Source organism: Mastigoproctus giganteus, chromosome 9, assembly GCF_048544385.1.
Source record: "Mastigoproctus giganteus isolate SK-2022 chromosome 9, ASM4854438v1, whole genome shotgun sequence".
Taxonomy (NCBI): domain Eukaryota; kingdom Metazoa; phylum Arthropoda; class Arachnida; order Uropygi; family Thelyphonidae; genus Mastigoproctus; species Mastigoproctus giganteus.
Window position 1 is genome coordinate 187,403,412 of NC_143583.1, and position 14,254 is coordinate 187,417,665.

The window sequence follows — 14,254 nt, forward strand, 5'->3', positions numbered from 1 at the left end:
ATGGCAACTTTTATTTATTATTTTATATTATTGTTCAAAGCATTTATAAAATGATTATTGAAAACCATATTTTAAATTTTTGTTCATCAGCATTGCAAATTTCTGTAGGCAACAACATTGACATAAGTTTTATTTCAATATCAAACTGTCGTTTTGAAACAATTCTTAAACTTTGAAATTAAAATAAAAAAATTAAATTGAATACTTACTGGTTTCATGTAATTTATAATGCTAGTTCCATCCACACCCTTCTGAAGTGATTCACATGATACCGAAGGAAAGCTAACAGTTTTGCTGACATCAAGATTTTGGAGAGCATATGCAAAAAGCTTCACTGCATCATACATTAAAGCTGTTTCTGTCTATTAGAACAAATATAAAATGTCAATTATATAAATCCAAATATATAAATACCAATAAACAATTATCAAAAATTTACATATATGCAGTGTCTCAAAAAGATATACACACATTTTAAGAAATAAATAAAATTTGTTAAAAATCTCAAAAACTATTATTGATGGTTCTGCACAGAAGCAATTGTTTGTGCATGGTGGTTTATCAAAGATTGTTGGTTGGTTGGTTATTTGATTGATTTTTTATGGAACATGAGCTTAGGCCAAGTCAAGTGCACAAGTGCAGTAGCACATGCTCTTTGAGTGGACCACGGTTCAAGCCCATGACTGCTAAATACAATTAACATTTGTATTGAATGATGTATTGTAAACTCCACTGACCTGTGACTGACATTCTGGTGGTTGTGCAAGAGTATAAACAAGAACAAGTTAGCACATTCAAACTCTTTACAATTACCTTCTAAGCACTATTCACAGAAGCAAACGACTAAATGATAAACACACCAATGAAACTGCTGGAATAGTTTCATACATTTGTTTACTTTCTTTCTTTTAACTGTTAAGTATTGCTCGTTTTCTACCACAACCTAAATCCTTCAGTTAGATGTCAACTGGGATTACATAAGGGATACCTGACACTTTCTCAGTGCCCAATATGTGAAATAATTGCAAGGTATCAGAGCTTTCAAGGCTTGCTGAGATTCTTGTGGATAAGCAAATACATAGGCTGTGTTAAGGTTAATAAGATTAAAAACAGTTGCATGTATACTTATGGGTACACTAATGTTTAGGAGTACAGTAAATATATTTGTTGAATTTGAAGTAATGGTTTAAGTCACCAAATGCAGACATAGGGATATCATCAAAAAAATAGCATCATTCAGTCATAAAGGATGCAGAATTTGAATATCAAGAGAGAAAATGTGTACAGAAAGGATAGATAGTAGTTAAGAAGCACATAAATTCTAAAAAGGTTTTGAATGACACCTCGTACTTTGACTCAAAGTAAACACTATTTCATTTCATTCTGCTGAAAAATATGCTTTATAGCAGAACTCTAGAAAAAACTGGTCATTTCATCATTCAGGACTGAGTCATCAACCCAACAATTATTGCCAGGTGGGCAGGAGCAGCAGCAGTGTGTAGCACATGCTTCTTGATTAGACCAGGGTTCAAGCCTGTGACCACCAAATACGGAGGATGCAGAAAGGTCAGGGAATGACCACTGCATATCCCTGGAGAAATAGCCTTAGTTGCTAATGCCCCTAAAAGCCAAATAACAAACAAACAAACAAACCAACAATTACAAAAGCTTTAAAAAAATTAGTTAATGTACAGAGTGCATTACATTTTAGGTGTGATTTTTATATTTTTATGACCTCCCTAAAAATGGAAGGTATTAGAACCTATAGTACTTAGTACCATGCATATGTTGAAAGCTGAGATGAAAGATACTTATTGACATTAAACTTGAATTTCTGTAGTTTGTACCTTTTTGTAAATATACTGGAAGGAAGGTTATTATGAAAAACTGAAGTAGGAGGGATAAATGAGCAACAGGAAAGTTGGTACTGTGAGTTTGGATATGGACAGCGAATGAATGATGACTGGTTGCAGCATGCATTCAGACTGGTTCATAAGACAGAGTGTGGGAATTGCAGATGCTAATTCAAAAGAACAGTGCCCATCGAGGTATCTATATCATCATTCATTCTTCCTAAAGTGAGGAAGTATCCTCACTCTAGGAAGGATGTAGTTTTGCTGGAAAGGGTGAAAAGAAGGGCAGCCAGATTGGTGAAGGGAACAAAAGGGTGCTCCCTAGAAAGACTTCGGTTCTACAAATTACAGAGTCTGGAGGCACCTGTGGAGTGATCTGAATAAGATATTTAAGGCCTTCAATAGATTGAGAGAGCTGAATGTGAATGGCATTCTTCCTCTTGCTGTGACTACACTCATGATGGGGCATAAATTTAAGTTTTTTTTTTTTTTTTAGCATTAAAAAAAGTTGAGGAAGGATGGATGCAAGATAGATGTGTGGACGTCTGCCTTCAGCCAGTGGGTGATTGATTGTTAAAATAGGCTTCTATCTGTTGTTGTGGAAATGGATGATTTGAATAAATTCAAGGAAGAATTAGACAAATTCTTAGAGGGTAAGGATGGGTGAAGTGTGTTGCATCAATTGCCACTACTACTACTATAGAAAAGGTAGTCAACAAAAACTGAACATCTATGACACAGAAAATGGTAGAGACTTTGTAAGGGATAGGTCGTTAATTAACCTGACTGACCTCTTTTGAATGGAGTCTAGAAGCTTGAGAGAGGTTTTGGCAGCACTATCCCAGATGTGGAAAAAATATTCCATGGTATTGCTGAAATTTGTACAAAGTGGTTTCCTTCTACAGAGTATACAAAGTGGTATTCTTCTACAGAGTACTTGTTTTCTAAACAAATAGTTGTTGAGAAGAAAAGTAATACCAAGAGAAAAAAAAGAAAACCCTTTTTTTTTTCCTTTTTTTTTTTATGTAGAGGAATAAATATTTGTGATGTGCTTATGCCAAGGAAGATTAAAGGTCACAGTAATACTTAATTGAGATATGTGATCTTGCCAAGACACCTGAATATCATTGAAGGAAAGTATAGGAGCAGTAGACTGGTAGACTGGTCTTTTGCTAGAAATAAGAGAGGACTGAGTTTTAGAAGGAATGAAGTTAACTAGGTTTTCTCTGCACAACTAGACAATTACCTGGATGTTGGCATTTAAGGAAATGGTGATGGATATTTGAGAAGTTCAAGTTGTTCAAGTAGGGCATTTTTGGAACTGGAAGGTAGAATGCAGTGTACTATCATCAGTAAAATGGTGGACAGTATTTCCAGTCAGTGGAAGAAGGTCGTTAATATACAAGAAAAAAAGAGTTGGAGAGAGAGGGAACTGAAGGTTGGAGAATACCAGTACTAGTTGAGAAGTTAGAAGGCAGAAAGCCATCTACCACCACCAGCAGTGGGCAGACAAAGAGAAACTGGATGCACAACTGCAAAATGCAATAAGCAATCCACAAGTTGGGAGCTTATTTAGAAGACCATTATGCCAAACATGATCAAAAACCTTAGGAATGTCAAGAGCAACTGCCCAAGTTTCACCAAACATAAATGACTAACATAAGCCAATATTTTACCAATGATAATTAGTATGGATTCCATCAATACTGATGGAATCCATACTGATTATCATTAATCAGATGGAAGGTTTTGAGACAGTTTAGGAGTTGGCAGTTAATAGATTTCTCCATTACTTTGGAAAGAGTGGAGGTAAGTGCAATAGGACAATAATTATATTGGAGGGATTTGTAATTTTTTTAGAAGTTTTTTAGAATTATATTGGAGGGATTTGTAATTTTTTTTAGAAGTTTTTTAGAATTATATTGGAGGGATTTGTAATTTTTTTTTTTAGCACATCATTGGAATCCGGCTGCACGTGCCGGATTCCAATGATGTAACCCTGGAACCAAGGTATGGGCATTGGATCTCAGTGATTCTAATCTGGAAGACAGAAGCATCAATGGGAAGTCCCCTCACCACGTACAGGTGCCCACATTGAGGGGATTCTTCCCACATACCACTCACTATAATATTCACTCATAATTTTGTAATACTTTATCTATTTCCTCCTGGTTTTGAATAAAAACTGACATGTATTCAATTCAGCGATTTAATAAAATAAACAAACAGCAACACATACCTTACATTATTCTGGATTTTAATAACAATTAAAATATACATATATTTCAAGTTTATAATGTGATTAATATAACAAGTAATTAGTAATAATTCATGACTTATGTAAGCTGATAACAAAAAATAAGCTCTTCAAAAAGGAAACAGTTTCATATGCATGAATCAAGAACATTTTTTTTATGTACCTCTACCATATTGCCCATTCATTTTGTAATCAGTGCACAGCTACAATATACAGTACAGCTACAATATACAGTATAAGGATAGCGTATGTGATATGTATGACAAAATAAATAATAATTTCTGGATTTCTATTTGTTCAATTTTATGAAATTGAGAATCTTTAAAATGAGCTAAATAAAAAAAAATTTTCCTGTCCATTATGAGTTGAGATATTAGATTCAAAAGGATGGACATGGTGAAGCCAACATGCACTTTACACTTTGAAATATGAGTAGAATGCATATAAAAAAAAAAAAACATAAAAAAGGGAAATTTTATTTTTATCAGATCCTCATTAATAAACTGAATTTAATTTCAACAGTGGTATGGATATAGTATTACCGAATTTTCTTTGTGAATGAGTCTAACAAAGTCAAAGCTAAGAATAAAACTTATTAATGAATTTATACTTTTAAAGTTATGTATTCAGCAGATGGTAGTAATAGTGAACAGTAAATAATATCTCATATAACTCTTATTTTAAAATGAAAATGGTCACCTTAAGCATTTCCATAATGCTTTAAGCAATATGGAGAAAATGTATGATATTTCTGAACCTTTAATGCATTGTAAAACTGAACTGGGTTTTCTATAAACAAAGGCTCTGTACTTTAAACATTTGTCTTATTTTTCAATTTTATTATACACCTGATACAAACAGAACAAGATAATTAGTTTTCCACACCTGTGTAGTTGAGGAAAACCTGATATGGCCAACTGATTTAATTGCTAATCTGGATAGAATCATGTTGTGCAGCAACTGCAATCTGTAAATTATAAAAACCTGCATATGCACATGGCAACATAACTGAGAACAAGCATTGGAATAAGAAAGAGAGAGAGAGAAATTAGTCAGAGTGGAGGTAATGAGAGTAGGAAAACGAATTAAAGTTTAAAATATTTCAGAGATAGAGAAAACCAAATTTCCACTATAACAAATAAATTACAGGCAGTTTATTGAACACATTAATATCTCATTTTATAATGAACATTCAATAACTTACCCTTATGCTTCTCAAAATAGTAGCATTCTGCCCTCCCAATTTTTCTAAACGAGAATTCATTTCTTTCAAAAGACTCTGAAATTCAAGCCCTTCTTCATCAACTAATCTCAATGCAGTAATATTTACTTTACCATATCGAAAATCTTCTGTGTCTATTGTGTGGAGATCCTACAAGAATAAAACATTAGTGAACTTAACTATAGAAGGAAATCAGTTTCATATAATAATATTATATTTAAATGTGATCTATAAATAGCCTAAAACTTAAGATGTTCTCATAAATCACTTAGAAAACTTATAGTATAAACTGGTTTTTCATGCAGCACTTGCTAGAGAATGCTTAAAAAATGAAAGTTTACCTGTATAAAGCGAAGTTGGTAAATGAGCTTAAAGAAGCCACCAGAGGAAAGCCATAAGTAGTCATTTGCAATTAGTTGTTGCAACATAATGCACTTTGGTCGACTTTCTGGACAAGACTTTTTTTGCCACGTGATGCTTCATTTCATCTAAGTGGATCAAGGAGCACATTTACATAAACAATCACAGCCCACACTCTACAGAAATTAGGACATTACTGAGTCTTTTAATTACATTAGTATTAATTTCAGCAAGCTGACCGGGCTAGCCGGGTGGGTTAAGTGCCTGCCTGGCAACCCAAGGTCACGGGTTCGAATCCTGCCTCGGTCTTGGATATTACGATGATGCTGTACTCTCCAGTTGGACCTCACAGCCACGATACACATAGGAAGCAGGAAAAAACTGCTTTCTTCGTGTATTGCTCACAACGTACAATTTAAAAAATAAAAAGTTTCAGCAAAGGAACTAAGCAAACACTTAGCCATAATAATGAGAGCATCCCTGGACTCAGGGGAGGTCCCCACGGAATGGAGATGTGCAAATGTATCCCCAATTCCCAAAGGGGGATCGAAGGGTGACATGAGTAATTACAGACCAGTTAGTTTAACTTCTGTTCTGGGTAAAATAATGGAGTCACTGGTTAAAGATGCATTGCAGGATCATCCAGACAAGACTGCAGCAAAAATTCAGACATAGCATGGGTTTGTTAAGGGAAAGTCTTGTCTGACAAATTTGATCGGATACTATGATGTGGTTACAAAGGAACTGGATGCAAAATATAATTTTGATATAATATATTTGGATTTCAGGAAAGCTTTTGACACTGTTGAGCATTGGATGACTACTGTACAAATTGGAGCAGAATGGTATTTAGGGTAAGTTGCTACAATGGATAAAAGGATGGTTGAGTGGGAGAAGACAGAGGGTGGTAATTAATGGGTGCTGCTCTTCGTGGACTAATGTTATTAGTAGAGTCTCACAGGGTTCATTGTCGATTCCACTGTTGTTTTGTATATTTATCAATGATATTGATGAAGGTATATCAGGCTTAGTGTCGAAGTTTGCAGATGATACAAAGGTTGGCAGGGTTGTTAATGGCAGTGTGCTACTGCAACAGGATCTAGAATATTTGGGCAGATGGGCTAAGAAGTGGCAACTGAAGTTGAACCTTGACAAATGCAAAGTACTGCATATCGGCAGAAGTAACCCCCAGAGAAACGTACCAACTATGTGGTACTACACTTATGGTGGTAGAAAATGAAAAAAACCTGGAAGTAATTGTGCAGTCAGATATGAAGTTTTCTGAGCACTGCAGACAGGATGCCAGGCTGGTCATGCGGTTTTGTCAATGATATATAGGAATTTTGCTAGCAGGGAAAAGGAAGTCATTGTCCCTCTGTATAAGGCAATGGTCAGGCCACGCCTTGAGTACTGCGTACAGGTCTGGAGGCCTCATTTTAGAAAGGATGTATATTTGCTTGAGTGTGTACAGAGAAGGGCAACAAGATTGGTGAGGGGAATGAAGGGATCCTCTTACCAAGAGAGGCTTAAGTTCTGCAAATTGCAGTGGCTGGAGACTAGGCACCTGTGCAGTGATTTGATTGACGTGTATAAGGCCTTGAATGGGTTGTGCATGCTGAATTCTGAAGGGATCCTTCCACTTGTTCAGATTACGAACCTAAGGGGGCATAAGTTCAAATTAAGAAAAGACAGATGGAGAATAGATGTGCGGAAATTTGCCTTTAGCCAGCGTGTGGTTAATTTCTGGAACAAACTTCCATCTGTCGTTGTGGAAGTTGATAGGTTAAATAAATTTAAGGAGGAATTGGACAGGCATTTGGAGGGAATGGTGTGATTTTTTTTTTTTTTTTTGGCTGATGCTGCATAAGCTCATACACTTGCTTTCTTGCATCACACGCCACTACTACTACTACTATGGAAATACTACTAAGGGAGTCTGGGTGCGAGAAGAGCCTGTGCAGACATTGCTCCTTAAAGCTCTTCAAACAGAGAAGTTTTTCCTGATTTATTTTCTGCTTTATTAGTTTAAATTGTCATATTAACTTATTTTCTAGAGTAGCTTTATATTCCTAGTTACGATACTTAGTTTAAAGTTTAACTTAGACAGAGATTTCGTAGATATTACTTAGTATCGGTAACGGTATCAAATCCACATGTCACAAATTGAACGAGAGGTCTTTTAACCAAATTTAGTCGATTTATTAACCAATTGTTATATCAAATTATCTTCTATAAGTAGATTATAGACCTAGTCAGGATCCTTAGTTTATTCTAAATTGAGATAGTGAGATTTCGAAGCTAATCAATACTTACGAGTCCGTAAAAATACCGTTCGTGAATTCCCGCCATTTTTACATGATAGCATAAGCTTAGTGTAGTATACTGCATAATATAATATTGTCAATTAATCAGTAAATCTATTAATCTTGATAAACTTTATTGTCAATTAATCAGTAAATCTATTAATCTTGATAAACTTTATTGTCAATTAAATTGTATTTTTAACTCTATAAATATATATAACGACTTAATCGTAACAAATAATTAATACATAACTATAGTGGTACACGTGATACGGAAGTTGTATAAAGGGAACACTAGATACCGAAAAAAAAAAAAAAAAAAAAAATATATATATATATATAACATAACTGTTTTGGGATATAACTTAAGGATTTAATTTTTGTTTTAAATTTTATTGAATTAAATTGGAATCATGACTCGGACCAGAGCAGCAAAGCAAAAGGCTCAAGCTAATGGGAGTGCTGTGGTTCAGGGGAGAACTGAGGGGGGCAGTTGCCCTCTGAATCACAGTCTATTAAAATGCACTGTTTGCTTGATGTTTGCGGAGCAATCGGGTACGGGACATGATACTGCCAAGGGGGATGTCTTTGTGTGTGCACGATGTAAGGAGTGCAAGGAAATCAGGCGACAACTCAGCGTTGTTATGGGCCTTTATGAGACCTTGAAGGACAGGGTGGATGCCCTCGAAGGAAATAAATTGAGGGGCCCATCAAGCTCTCAGCTGCCCACATCAACGCCAGAGCTTGCACTTGGTCATCAGGCAACACAGGGGCAGCCCCCTAGGCAGAATGCGCTGGTCCCACAGGAACTAGTAGTTGTTGGTGACTCTATTGTCAGGGAAACGGGGAACATGCTTTGTAAAAAGGATAGGTGGAATAGGACCAGGGTATGTCTGCCAGGGGCAAAGGTTGATGACGTTGTAGAGCAGATATCATCTTTTAAGGGCACAAAAGGTGATATAGTTGTACACGTTGGCACTAATGATATTAAGAGTAGGAGACCGGCGGAATTACTTAGCAAGTACAGGTCACTGTTGAAAAAAAGCCATGAATTAGAGTTGAACTTGAAAGTGTCTGCAATTCTGCCCAGACACGATAGGAGGGAGTATATGATGAGGGCCTTGTCGATCAATTTGGCCCTGGAGGGATTGTGCAAGGCTCAAGGGGTAGAATTTTTTTCAGCCTGGACTGTACTTGTTAACAGGAGAGATTGCTTCTACAGGGATGGGATACACTTAAATAGAAAGGGTGCAAGAATTTTTGCTGATGCTGTCGAGGCAGTGTTAGGTGGGTCGGAAAACTGCTAGTTGGGGGGGATACAAGGACTAATAGATTAACAGTAGCCACTGGCAGAGGTGGAAGTGACTCTTGCACTGCTTCTATTCAAATGAGCAGAAGTCTGAAAAACAAGATGCAGGATATTTCAGAGACTGCTGGTAGTCATTGCGTTACAAGTAAACACATGGGTTGTGTTAGGGTAGCTAAGAATAGAAACAGGTGCATGTATACCTGCGTGTACACCAATATTAGGAGTTTGGTAAATAAATTTGATGAATTTGAGGTATTGCTCAAAACATCAAAGGCAGATATTGTTGTGATATCAGAGACGTGGTGTCACACAGATATAAGTAATGCGGAACTGGAATTTGGGGAATACAATGTATATAGAAAGGATAGACAGGACAGGAGGGGAGGAGGGGTTATGCTATTAATTAAGAAACACATAAAGTCAAAGGAAGTGAAGCCAGTTGACATCGATGGACAGGGCAGTGTCGAGTCAGTTTGGTGTGACATAAGCATAGGGAAATCAAAATTGAGAGTAGGAGTGTGCTATAGGCCTAATGACTCTGGTGAGTATAATAATATATTGTACAGGGAAATAGAGTGGGCCAGTAAATCAGAGAGTCTTATAATGGGGGATTTTAATTTCCCAGATATTGACTGGAATTTGTGGGTTGGTCACTCGCACACTAGCAAGGCTTTTGTGGATTTATTGGATGATTGTTTTCTACATCAGCATGTTCGTGAGGCAACTAGAGGGAGCAATACTCTTGATCTGATTATCAGTAGTGATTCTTCATGCATTAAGAACCTGCAGATAAATGAACCACTAGGTGGCAGTGATCACAGTGTGTTGAAGTGGGATTTACTCAAGGAGGTAACTACCATCAGAGGTAAAGGGAAGGGTTTTTGTTTTCGTAAAGGCAAATATGATGGTCTGAGACAGTATTTAAATTCTATACAGTGGGACCAACTGATGATGTTACCAACAGCAAACTCAAAATGGGAAGCATTCAAGGAACTAATCTTGGTGGCTACCAGGCTTTACATACCAACTAAGAAATATTGTTCAAGGTTTAGGCTTAATGGATGTCAGATGGACTAATGAGACATGTGGCAGAGAAGAAAAATGCATGGGATACATACAAATTAATGGGTGACATGGAAGCCTATGATAGATATAAGTTGGTCTGTAACCAAGTCACAAAGGAGATTAGGCAGGCAAAGGCAGACTACGAAAAATCCTTGGCAAAGGATGCAAAGAAAAACAGAAAGGAGTTCTTTACATACTTGAACTCGAGAAGGAAAGGGATGAATCAGATTGGTCCACTGGATATTGATGGTTCAACAGTTGAGGATCCTGCTCAGGTGGCTAACAATCTAAACGAGTATTTTGCATCTACATTCACGCATGAGGAGTTATTCAGGAAAGAGAATGATGTAGGTAAAGTAAACATTGGCAGTGAGCTGGATGATTTTGTAATAACTGAGAGGAAAGTGGAGGAGAGATTGTTGAGGATAAACATAAAAAAGGCACCTGGGGTGGATGGGATCTATCCAGTTATATTAAACGAGGCAGCAAAGGAAGTATGCAAACCCCTAGCCATAATTATGAGAGCTTCTTTGGACTCAGGGGAGGTACCCATAGACTGGAGATGTGCAAATGTAACCCCAATTCACAAAGGAGGATCAAAGGCTGACACAAGTAATTATAGACCTGTTAGTTTAACTTCTGTTCCAGGTAAATTAATGGAGGCACTGGTTAAAGAAGCACTGCAGGATCATCTAGACAAGAATTCAGTTATAGCTCAGACGCAGCATGGTTTTGTTAAGGGCAGGTCTTGCCTGACCAATTTGATTGGATACTATGATGTAGTCACAAAAGAACTGGATACAGGGAATAACTTTGATATTATATACTTGGATCTTAGAAAGGCTTTTGATACTGTTGCACATGGAAGACTGCTGCACAAATTGGAGCAGTGTGGCATTGGAGGCAAATTGCTGCTATGGATAAGGGGATGGTTGAGTGGCAGAAGACAGAGAGTGGTAATCAATGGACACTGCTCAACGTGGACTAATGTTATTAGTGGAGTTCCTCAAGGTTCAGTGTTGGGTCCATTGTTGTTTTCGGTGTTTATGAATGATATTGATGATGGGATATCAAGTTTAATGTCTAAGTTTGCAGATGATACAAAGGTTGGCAGGGTCGTTAAGGACACTACTGACGCTATGCTGCTGCAACAGGATCTGGAAAGGTTGAACAGATGGGCTGAGAGGTGGCAAATGAAGTTTAACATTGACAAATGTAAAGTACTACATATGGGTAACAGTAACCCCAGAGCAATGTATCAACTCTGCGGTACTACACTGACAGTGGTGGAGAATGAAAAGGACCTGGGGGTAATTGTGCAGGCAGATATGAAGTTCTCTGAGCAGTGCAGACGAGCTGCAAGAGTAGCTCATGGGGTCTTGTCAATGATATACCGGAATTTTTCTAGCAGGGATAAGGAGGTGATTATTCCCTTGTATAAGGCAATGGTTAGGCCACATCTTGAGTACTGTATACAGGTCTGGAGGCCTCATTTCAAGAAGGATGTAGAGCTGCTGGAACGGGTACAGAGAAGGGCAACAAGATTAGTAAATGGAACAAAGGGTTGCTCTTACGAAGAAAGGCTTAAGTTTTGCAAATTACAGAGTCTGGAGACTAGGCACCGGCGAGGTGATCTGATAGAGGTGTATAAGGCTTTGAATGGTTTGAGCATGCTCAATGCCAATGGGATTCTTCATCTTTCTCAGAATAATCACCTCAGAGGGCATAAATTCAAATTGAGGAAGGACGGATGTCAGATAGATGTGCGGAAATTTGCCTTTGGCCAGCGGGTGGTTGAGAGAGAGAGAGAGAGAGAGATAATCTTTAATGCCCTTCACGGCCAAAAAGCCAGGGGTTTACATTTGTAAACCCCTGGCTTTTTGGCCGTGATTGGTTGGTTGGTGGAACCGACTTCCATCACTTGTTGTTGAAGTTGATAGCCTAAACAAATTTAAAGCTCAACTGGACAGGTATTTCGAACGAACGGAGGGGTGAAATGGGAGAGGGTTTTTTTTTTTTTTTTTTTTTTGGCTGATGCTGAATAAGCTTGCTTTCTTGCATCATATGCCTCTACTAATGCTAATGCTAATGCTAATGCTAATGGTATAATTCCCATTTTTTTCTATTTATACTCTGGGACAGCCACATAGCACCAAAGGAGTTTGTGAGATAGTGAGAATACAAGAACATCATTATATTCAGCAGGCAATGGCTAGAACCACAGTCAACTCACATGTGCTCACTATACTAAGTGGACAGAATTCATGGAATACCTCCCTAGAAATGGGTAGGCCCACCTTTTGCCCGGATAAGGGCAGTCACATTGCGAATCATTGAGTCCACTAGTTCACAAAAGTGTTCCACAGGTATTTTCCATCCATGCTTGCTGCACTGATGTCCATAATTCCATCGCATTCCTGGGTGGAGGATCCAAAGCTCGAAAGAACCTTTTCACAGCATCCCAAAGATGCTCCACAGGGTTCATGTCCGTTGAACAGGGAGGCCATTTCATTGTGGTAAAATCTGCAGAATGCTCTTCAAACCATGTTCTAGTCAACACAGCTCTGTGTGGAGATGCATTGTCCTGCTGGAAGAGTCCATTGCCCTGTGGATGCATGATGACCATGAAGGGATGCAGATGGTCTGCAAGGATCAACACGTAACCTGCTAGACTGTTCAGAGATGTCTAAACCAAGGGTGGCGAACCCATGGCAAGCGTGCTCAAAGTGGCATGCATAGAAATTTTCTGGGTATACAGAATTCAGAGCATCCCAAAAAAATTCCAAACTTCGTGCAGTAATTTGTTTGAAGTCATACGACATACTGATGAAATTTTGAAATGAAATTAATAAAAAATTTTGTATATTTCACACATTTATTCAGAACATAAGTTATTGGTAAAGTTATGAAAGACATTATCCACATTCGGTATTTAGTCTTGCCTCCATTGTCAAATACGGTTTATATGTGACATGGAGATTGGGTGGGTTTACTGGAGCTTTGCCCTGGAGACTAAACATGGGTTCTACCACTTCAAGCCATCAATAAGCAAAGTAGTGGTATTGTACTGGTTGATGAGAGTCATCTACCACCTAGTATTGCCTGGTAACACATAGGGGCAGCTTTCCCCTGCTTACATTGGTTCATACCTGGGTGGTCACCTACAGTGTGCTAAGTGCCTTATTTCAGGACTTGCACAAGGGGCGTTATACCCAGGGTTACTAAAAGTTCCACCATTGTGAAGGTGCAAGTAGAGGATTTGGCTGTCACAGACCGACTGGACTTTGCCGAAATAGAGTCCACTTAACTCAAGTGTCACCCGAATATCAGTTCTATCAGCATTTTAGACTCTCAGATAAAAACATAGCTTGGCATATCTGAGAGAATGTCTGCGACAGCTGCAAAAAAAAGATAAGGGCATATTTTGTTTCATAATTGCAAAAAATATTTTAGCTGTAACTATATACTGCCTGTAACATATATGTTACAAGCAAAAAAAAAAAATCTTGTACAGTATTTTTAAATATCAATGAAAATAAAAAAAAAACATAACTAAAAAACAAAAATAATTAAAACAGATAAGTGCAATCGATTATATGTTATTAAAGTTCTGGAAAAAATATATATCTGTCTAGTCTTACCCTTTAATTATGCATCTATGAACACATCATATATAATAAAAAAGTTTTTACAAGAAATAAAGTTCATGACAATCAATTTTTAATTATGATATTACACTGACTACTTGTTTTTGTCACCAAATTATGTAATTCACCCTCCCACTATTATAGCATCATAGCTGATCTCAATAAAGATATTACAAGCAATTAAGCAAGTGGCAACAGAATGTAACACAATAGTAAACGAATTTTATGGAGCACTGCA

General features: G+C 37.4%; 1 protein-coding gene across 2 annotated transcripts in view; it reads right to left on the reverse strand.

The window, feature by feature from the left end:
• LOC150080953 (glutamate receptor ionotropic, kainate 2-like) overlaps window positions 1–14,254 on the reverse strand; it is a 225,376-nt gene that overhangs the window by 89,549 nt on the left and 121,573 nt on the right. For both annotated transcript variants that reach the window (XM_090381164.1, XM_090381165.1), the window contains exons 6-7: window positions 5,315–5,482; window positions 210–362 (exon numbers count right to left, since the gene is read on the reverse strand). In XM_090381164.1, coding sequence (XP_090237290.1) covers window positions 210–362; window positions 5,315–5,482 — 321 coding nt within the window. The remainder of the gene's footprint in view (window positions 1–209; window positions 363–5,314; window positions 5,483–14,254) is intronic.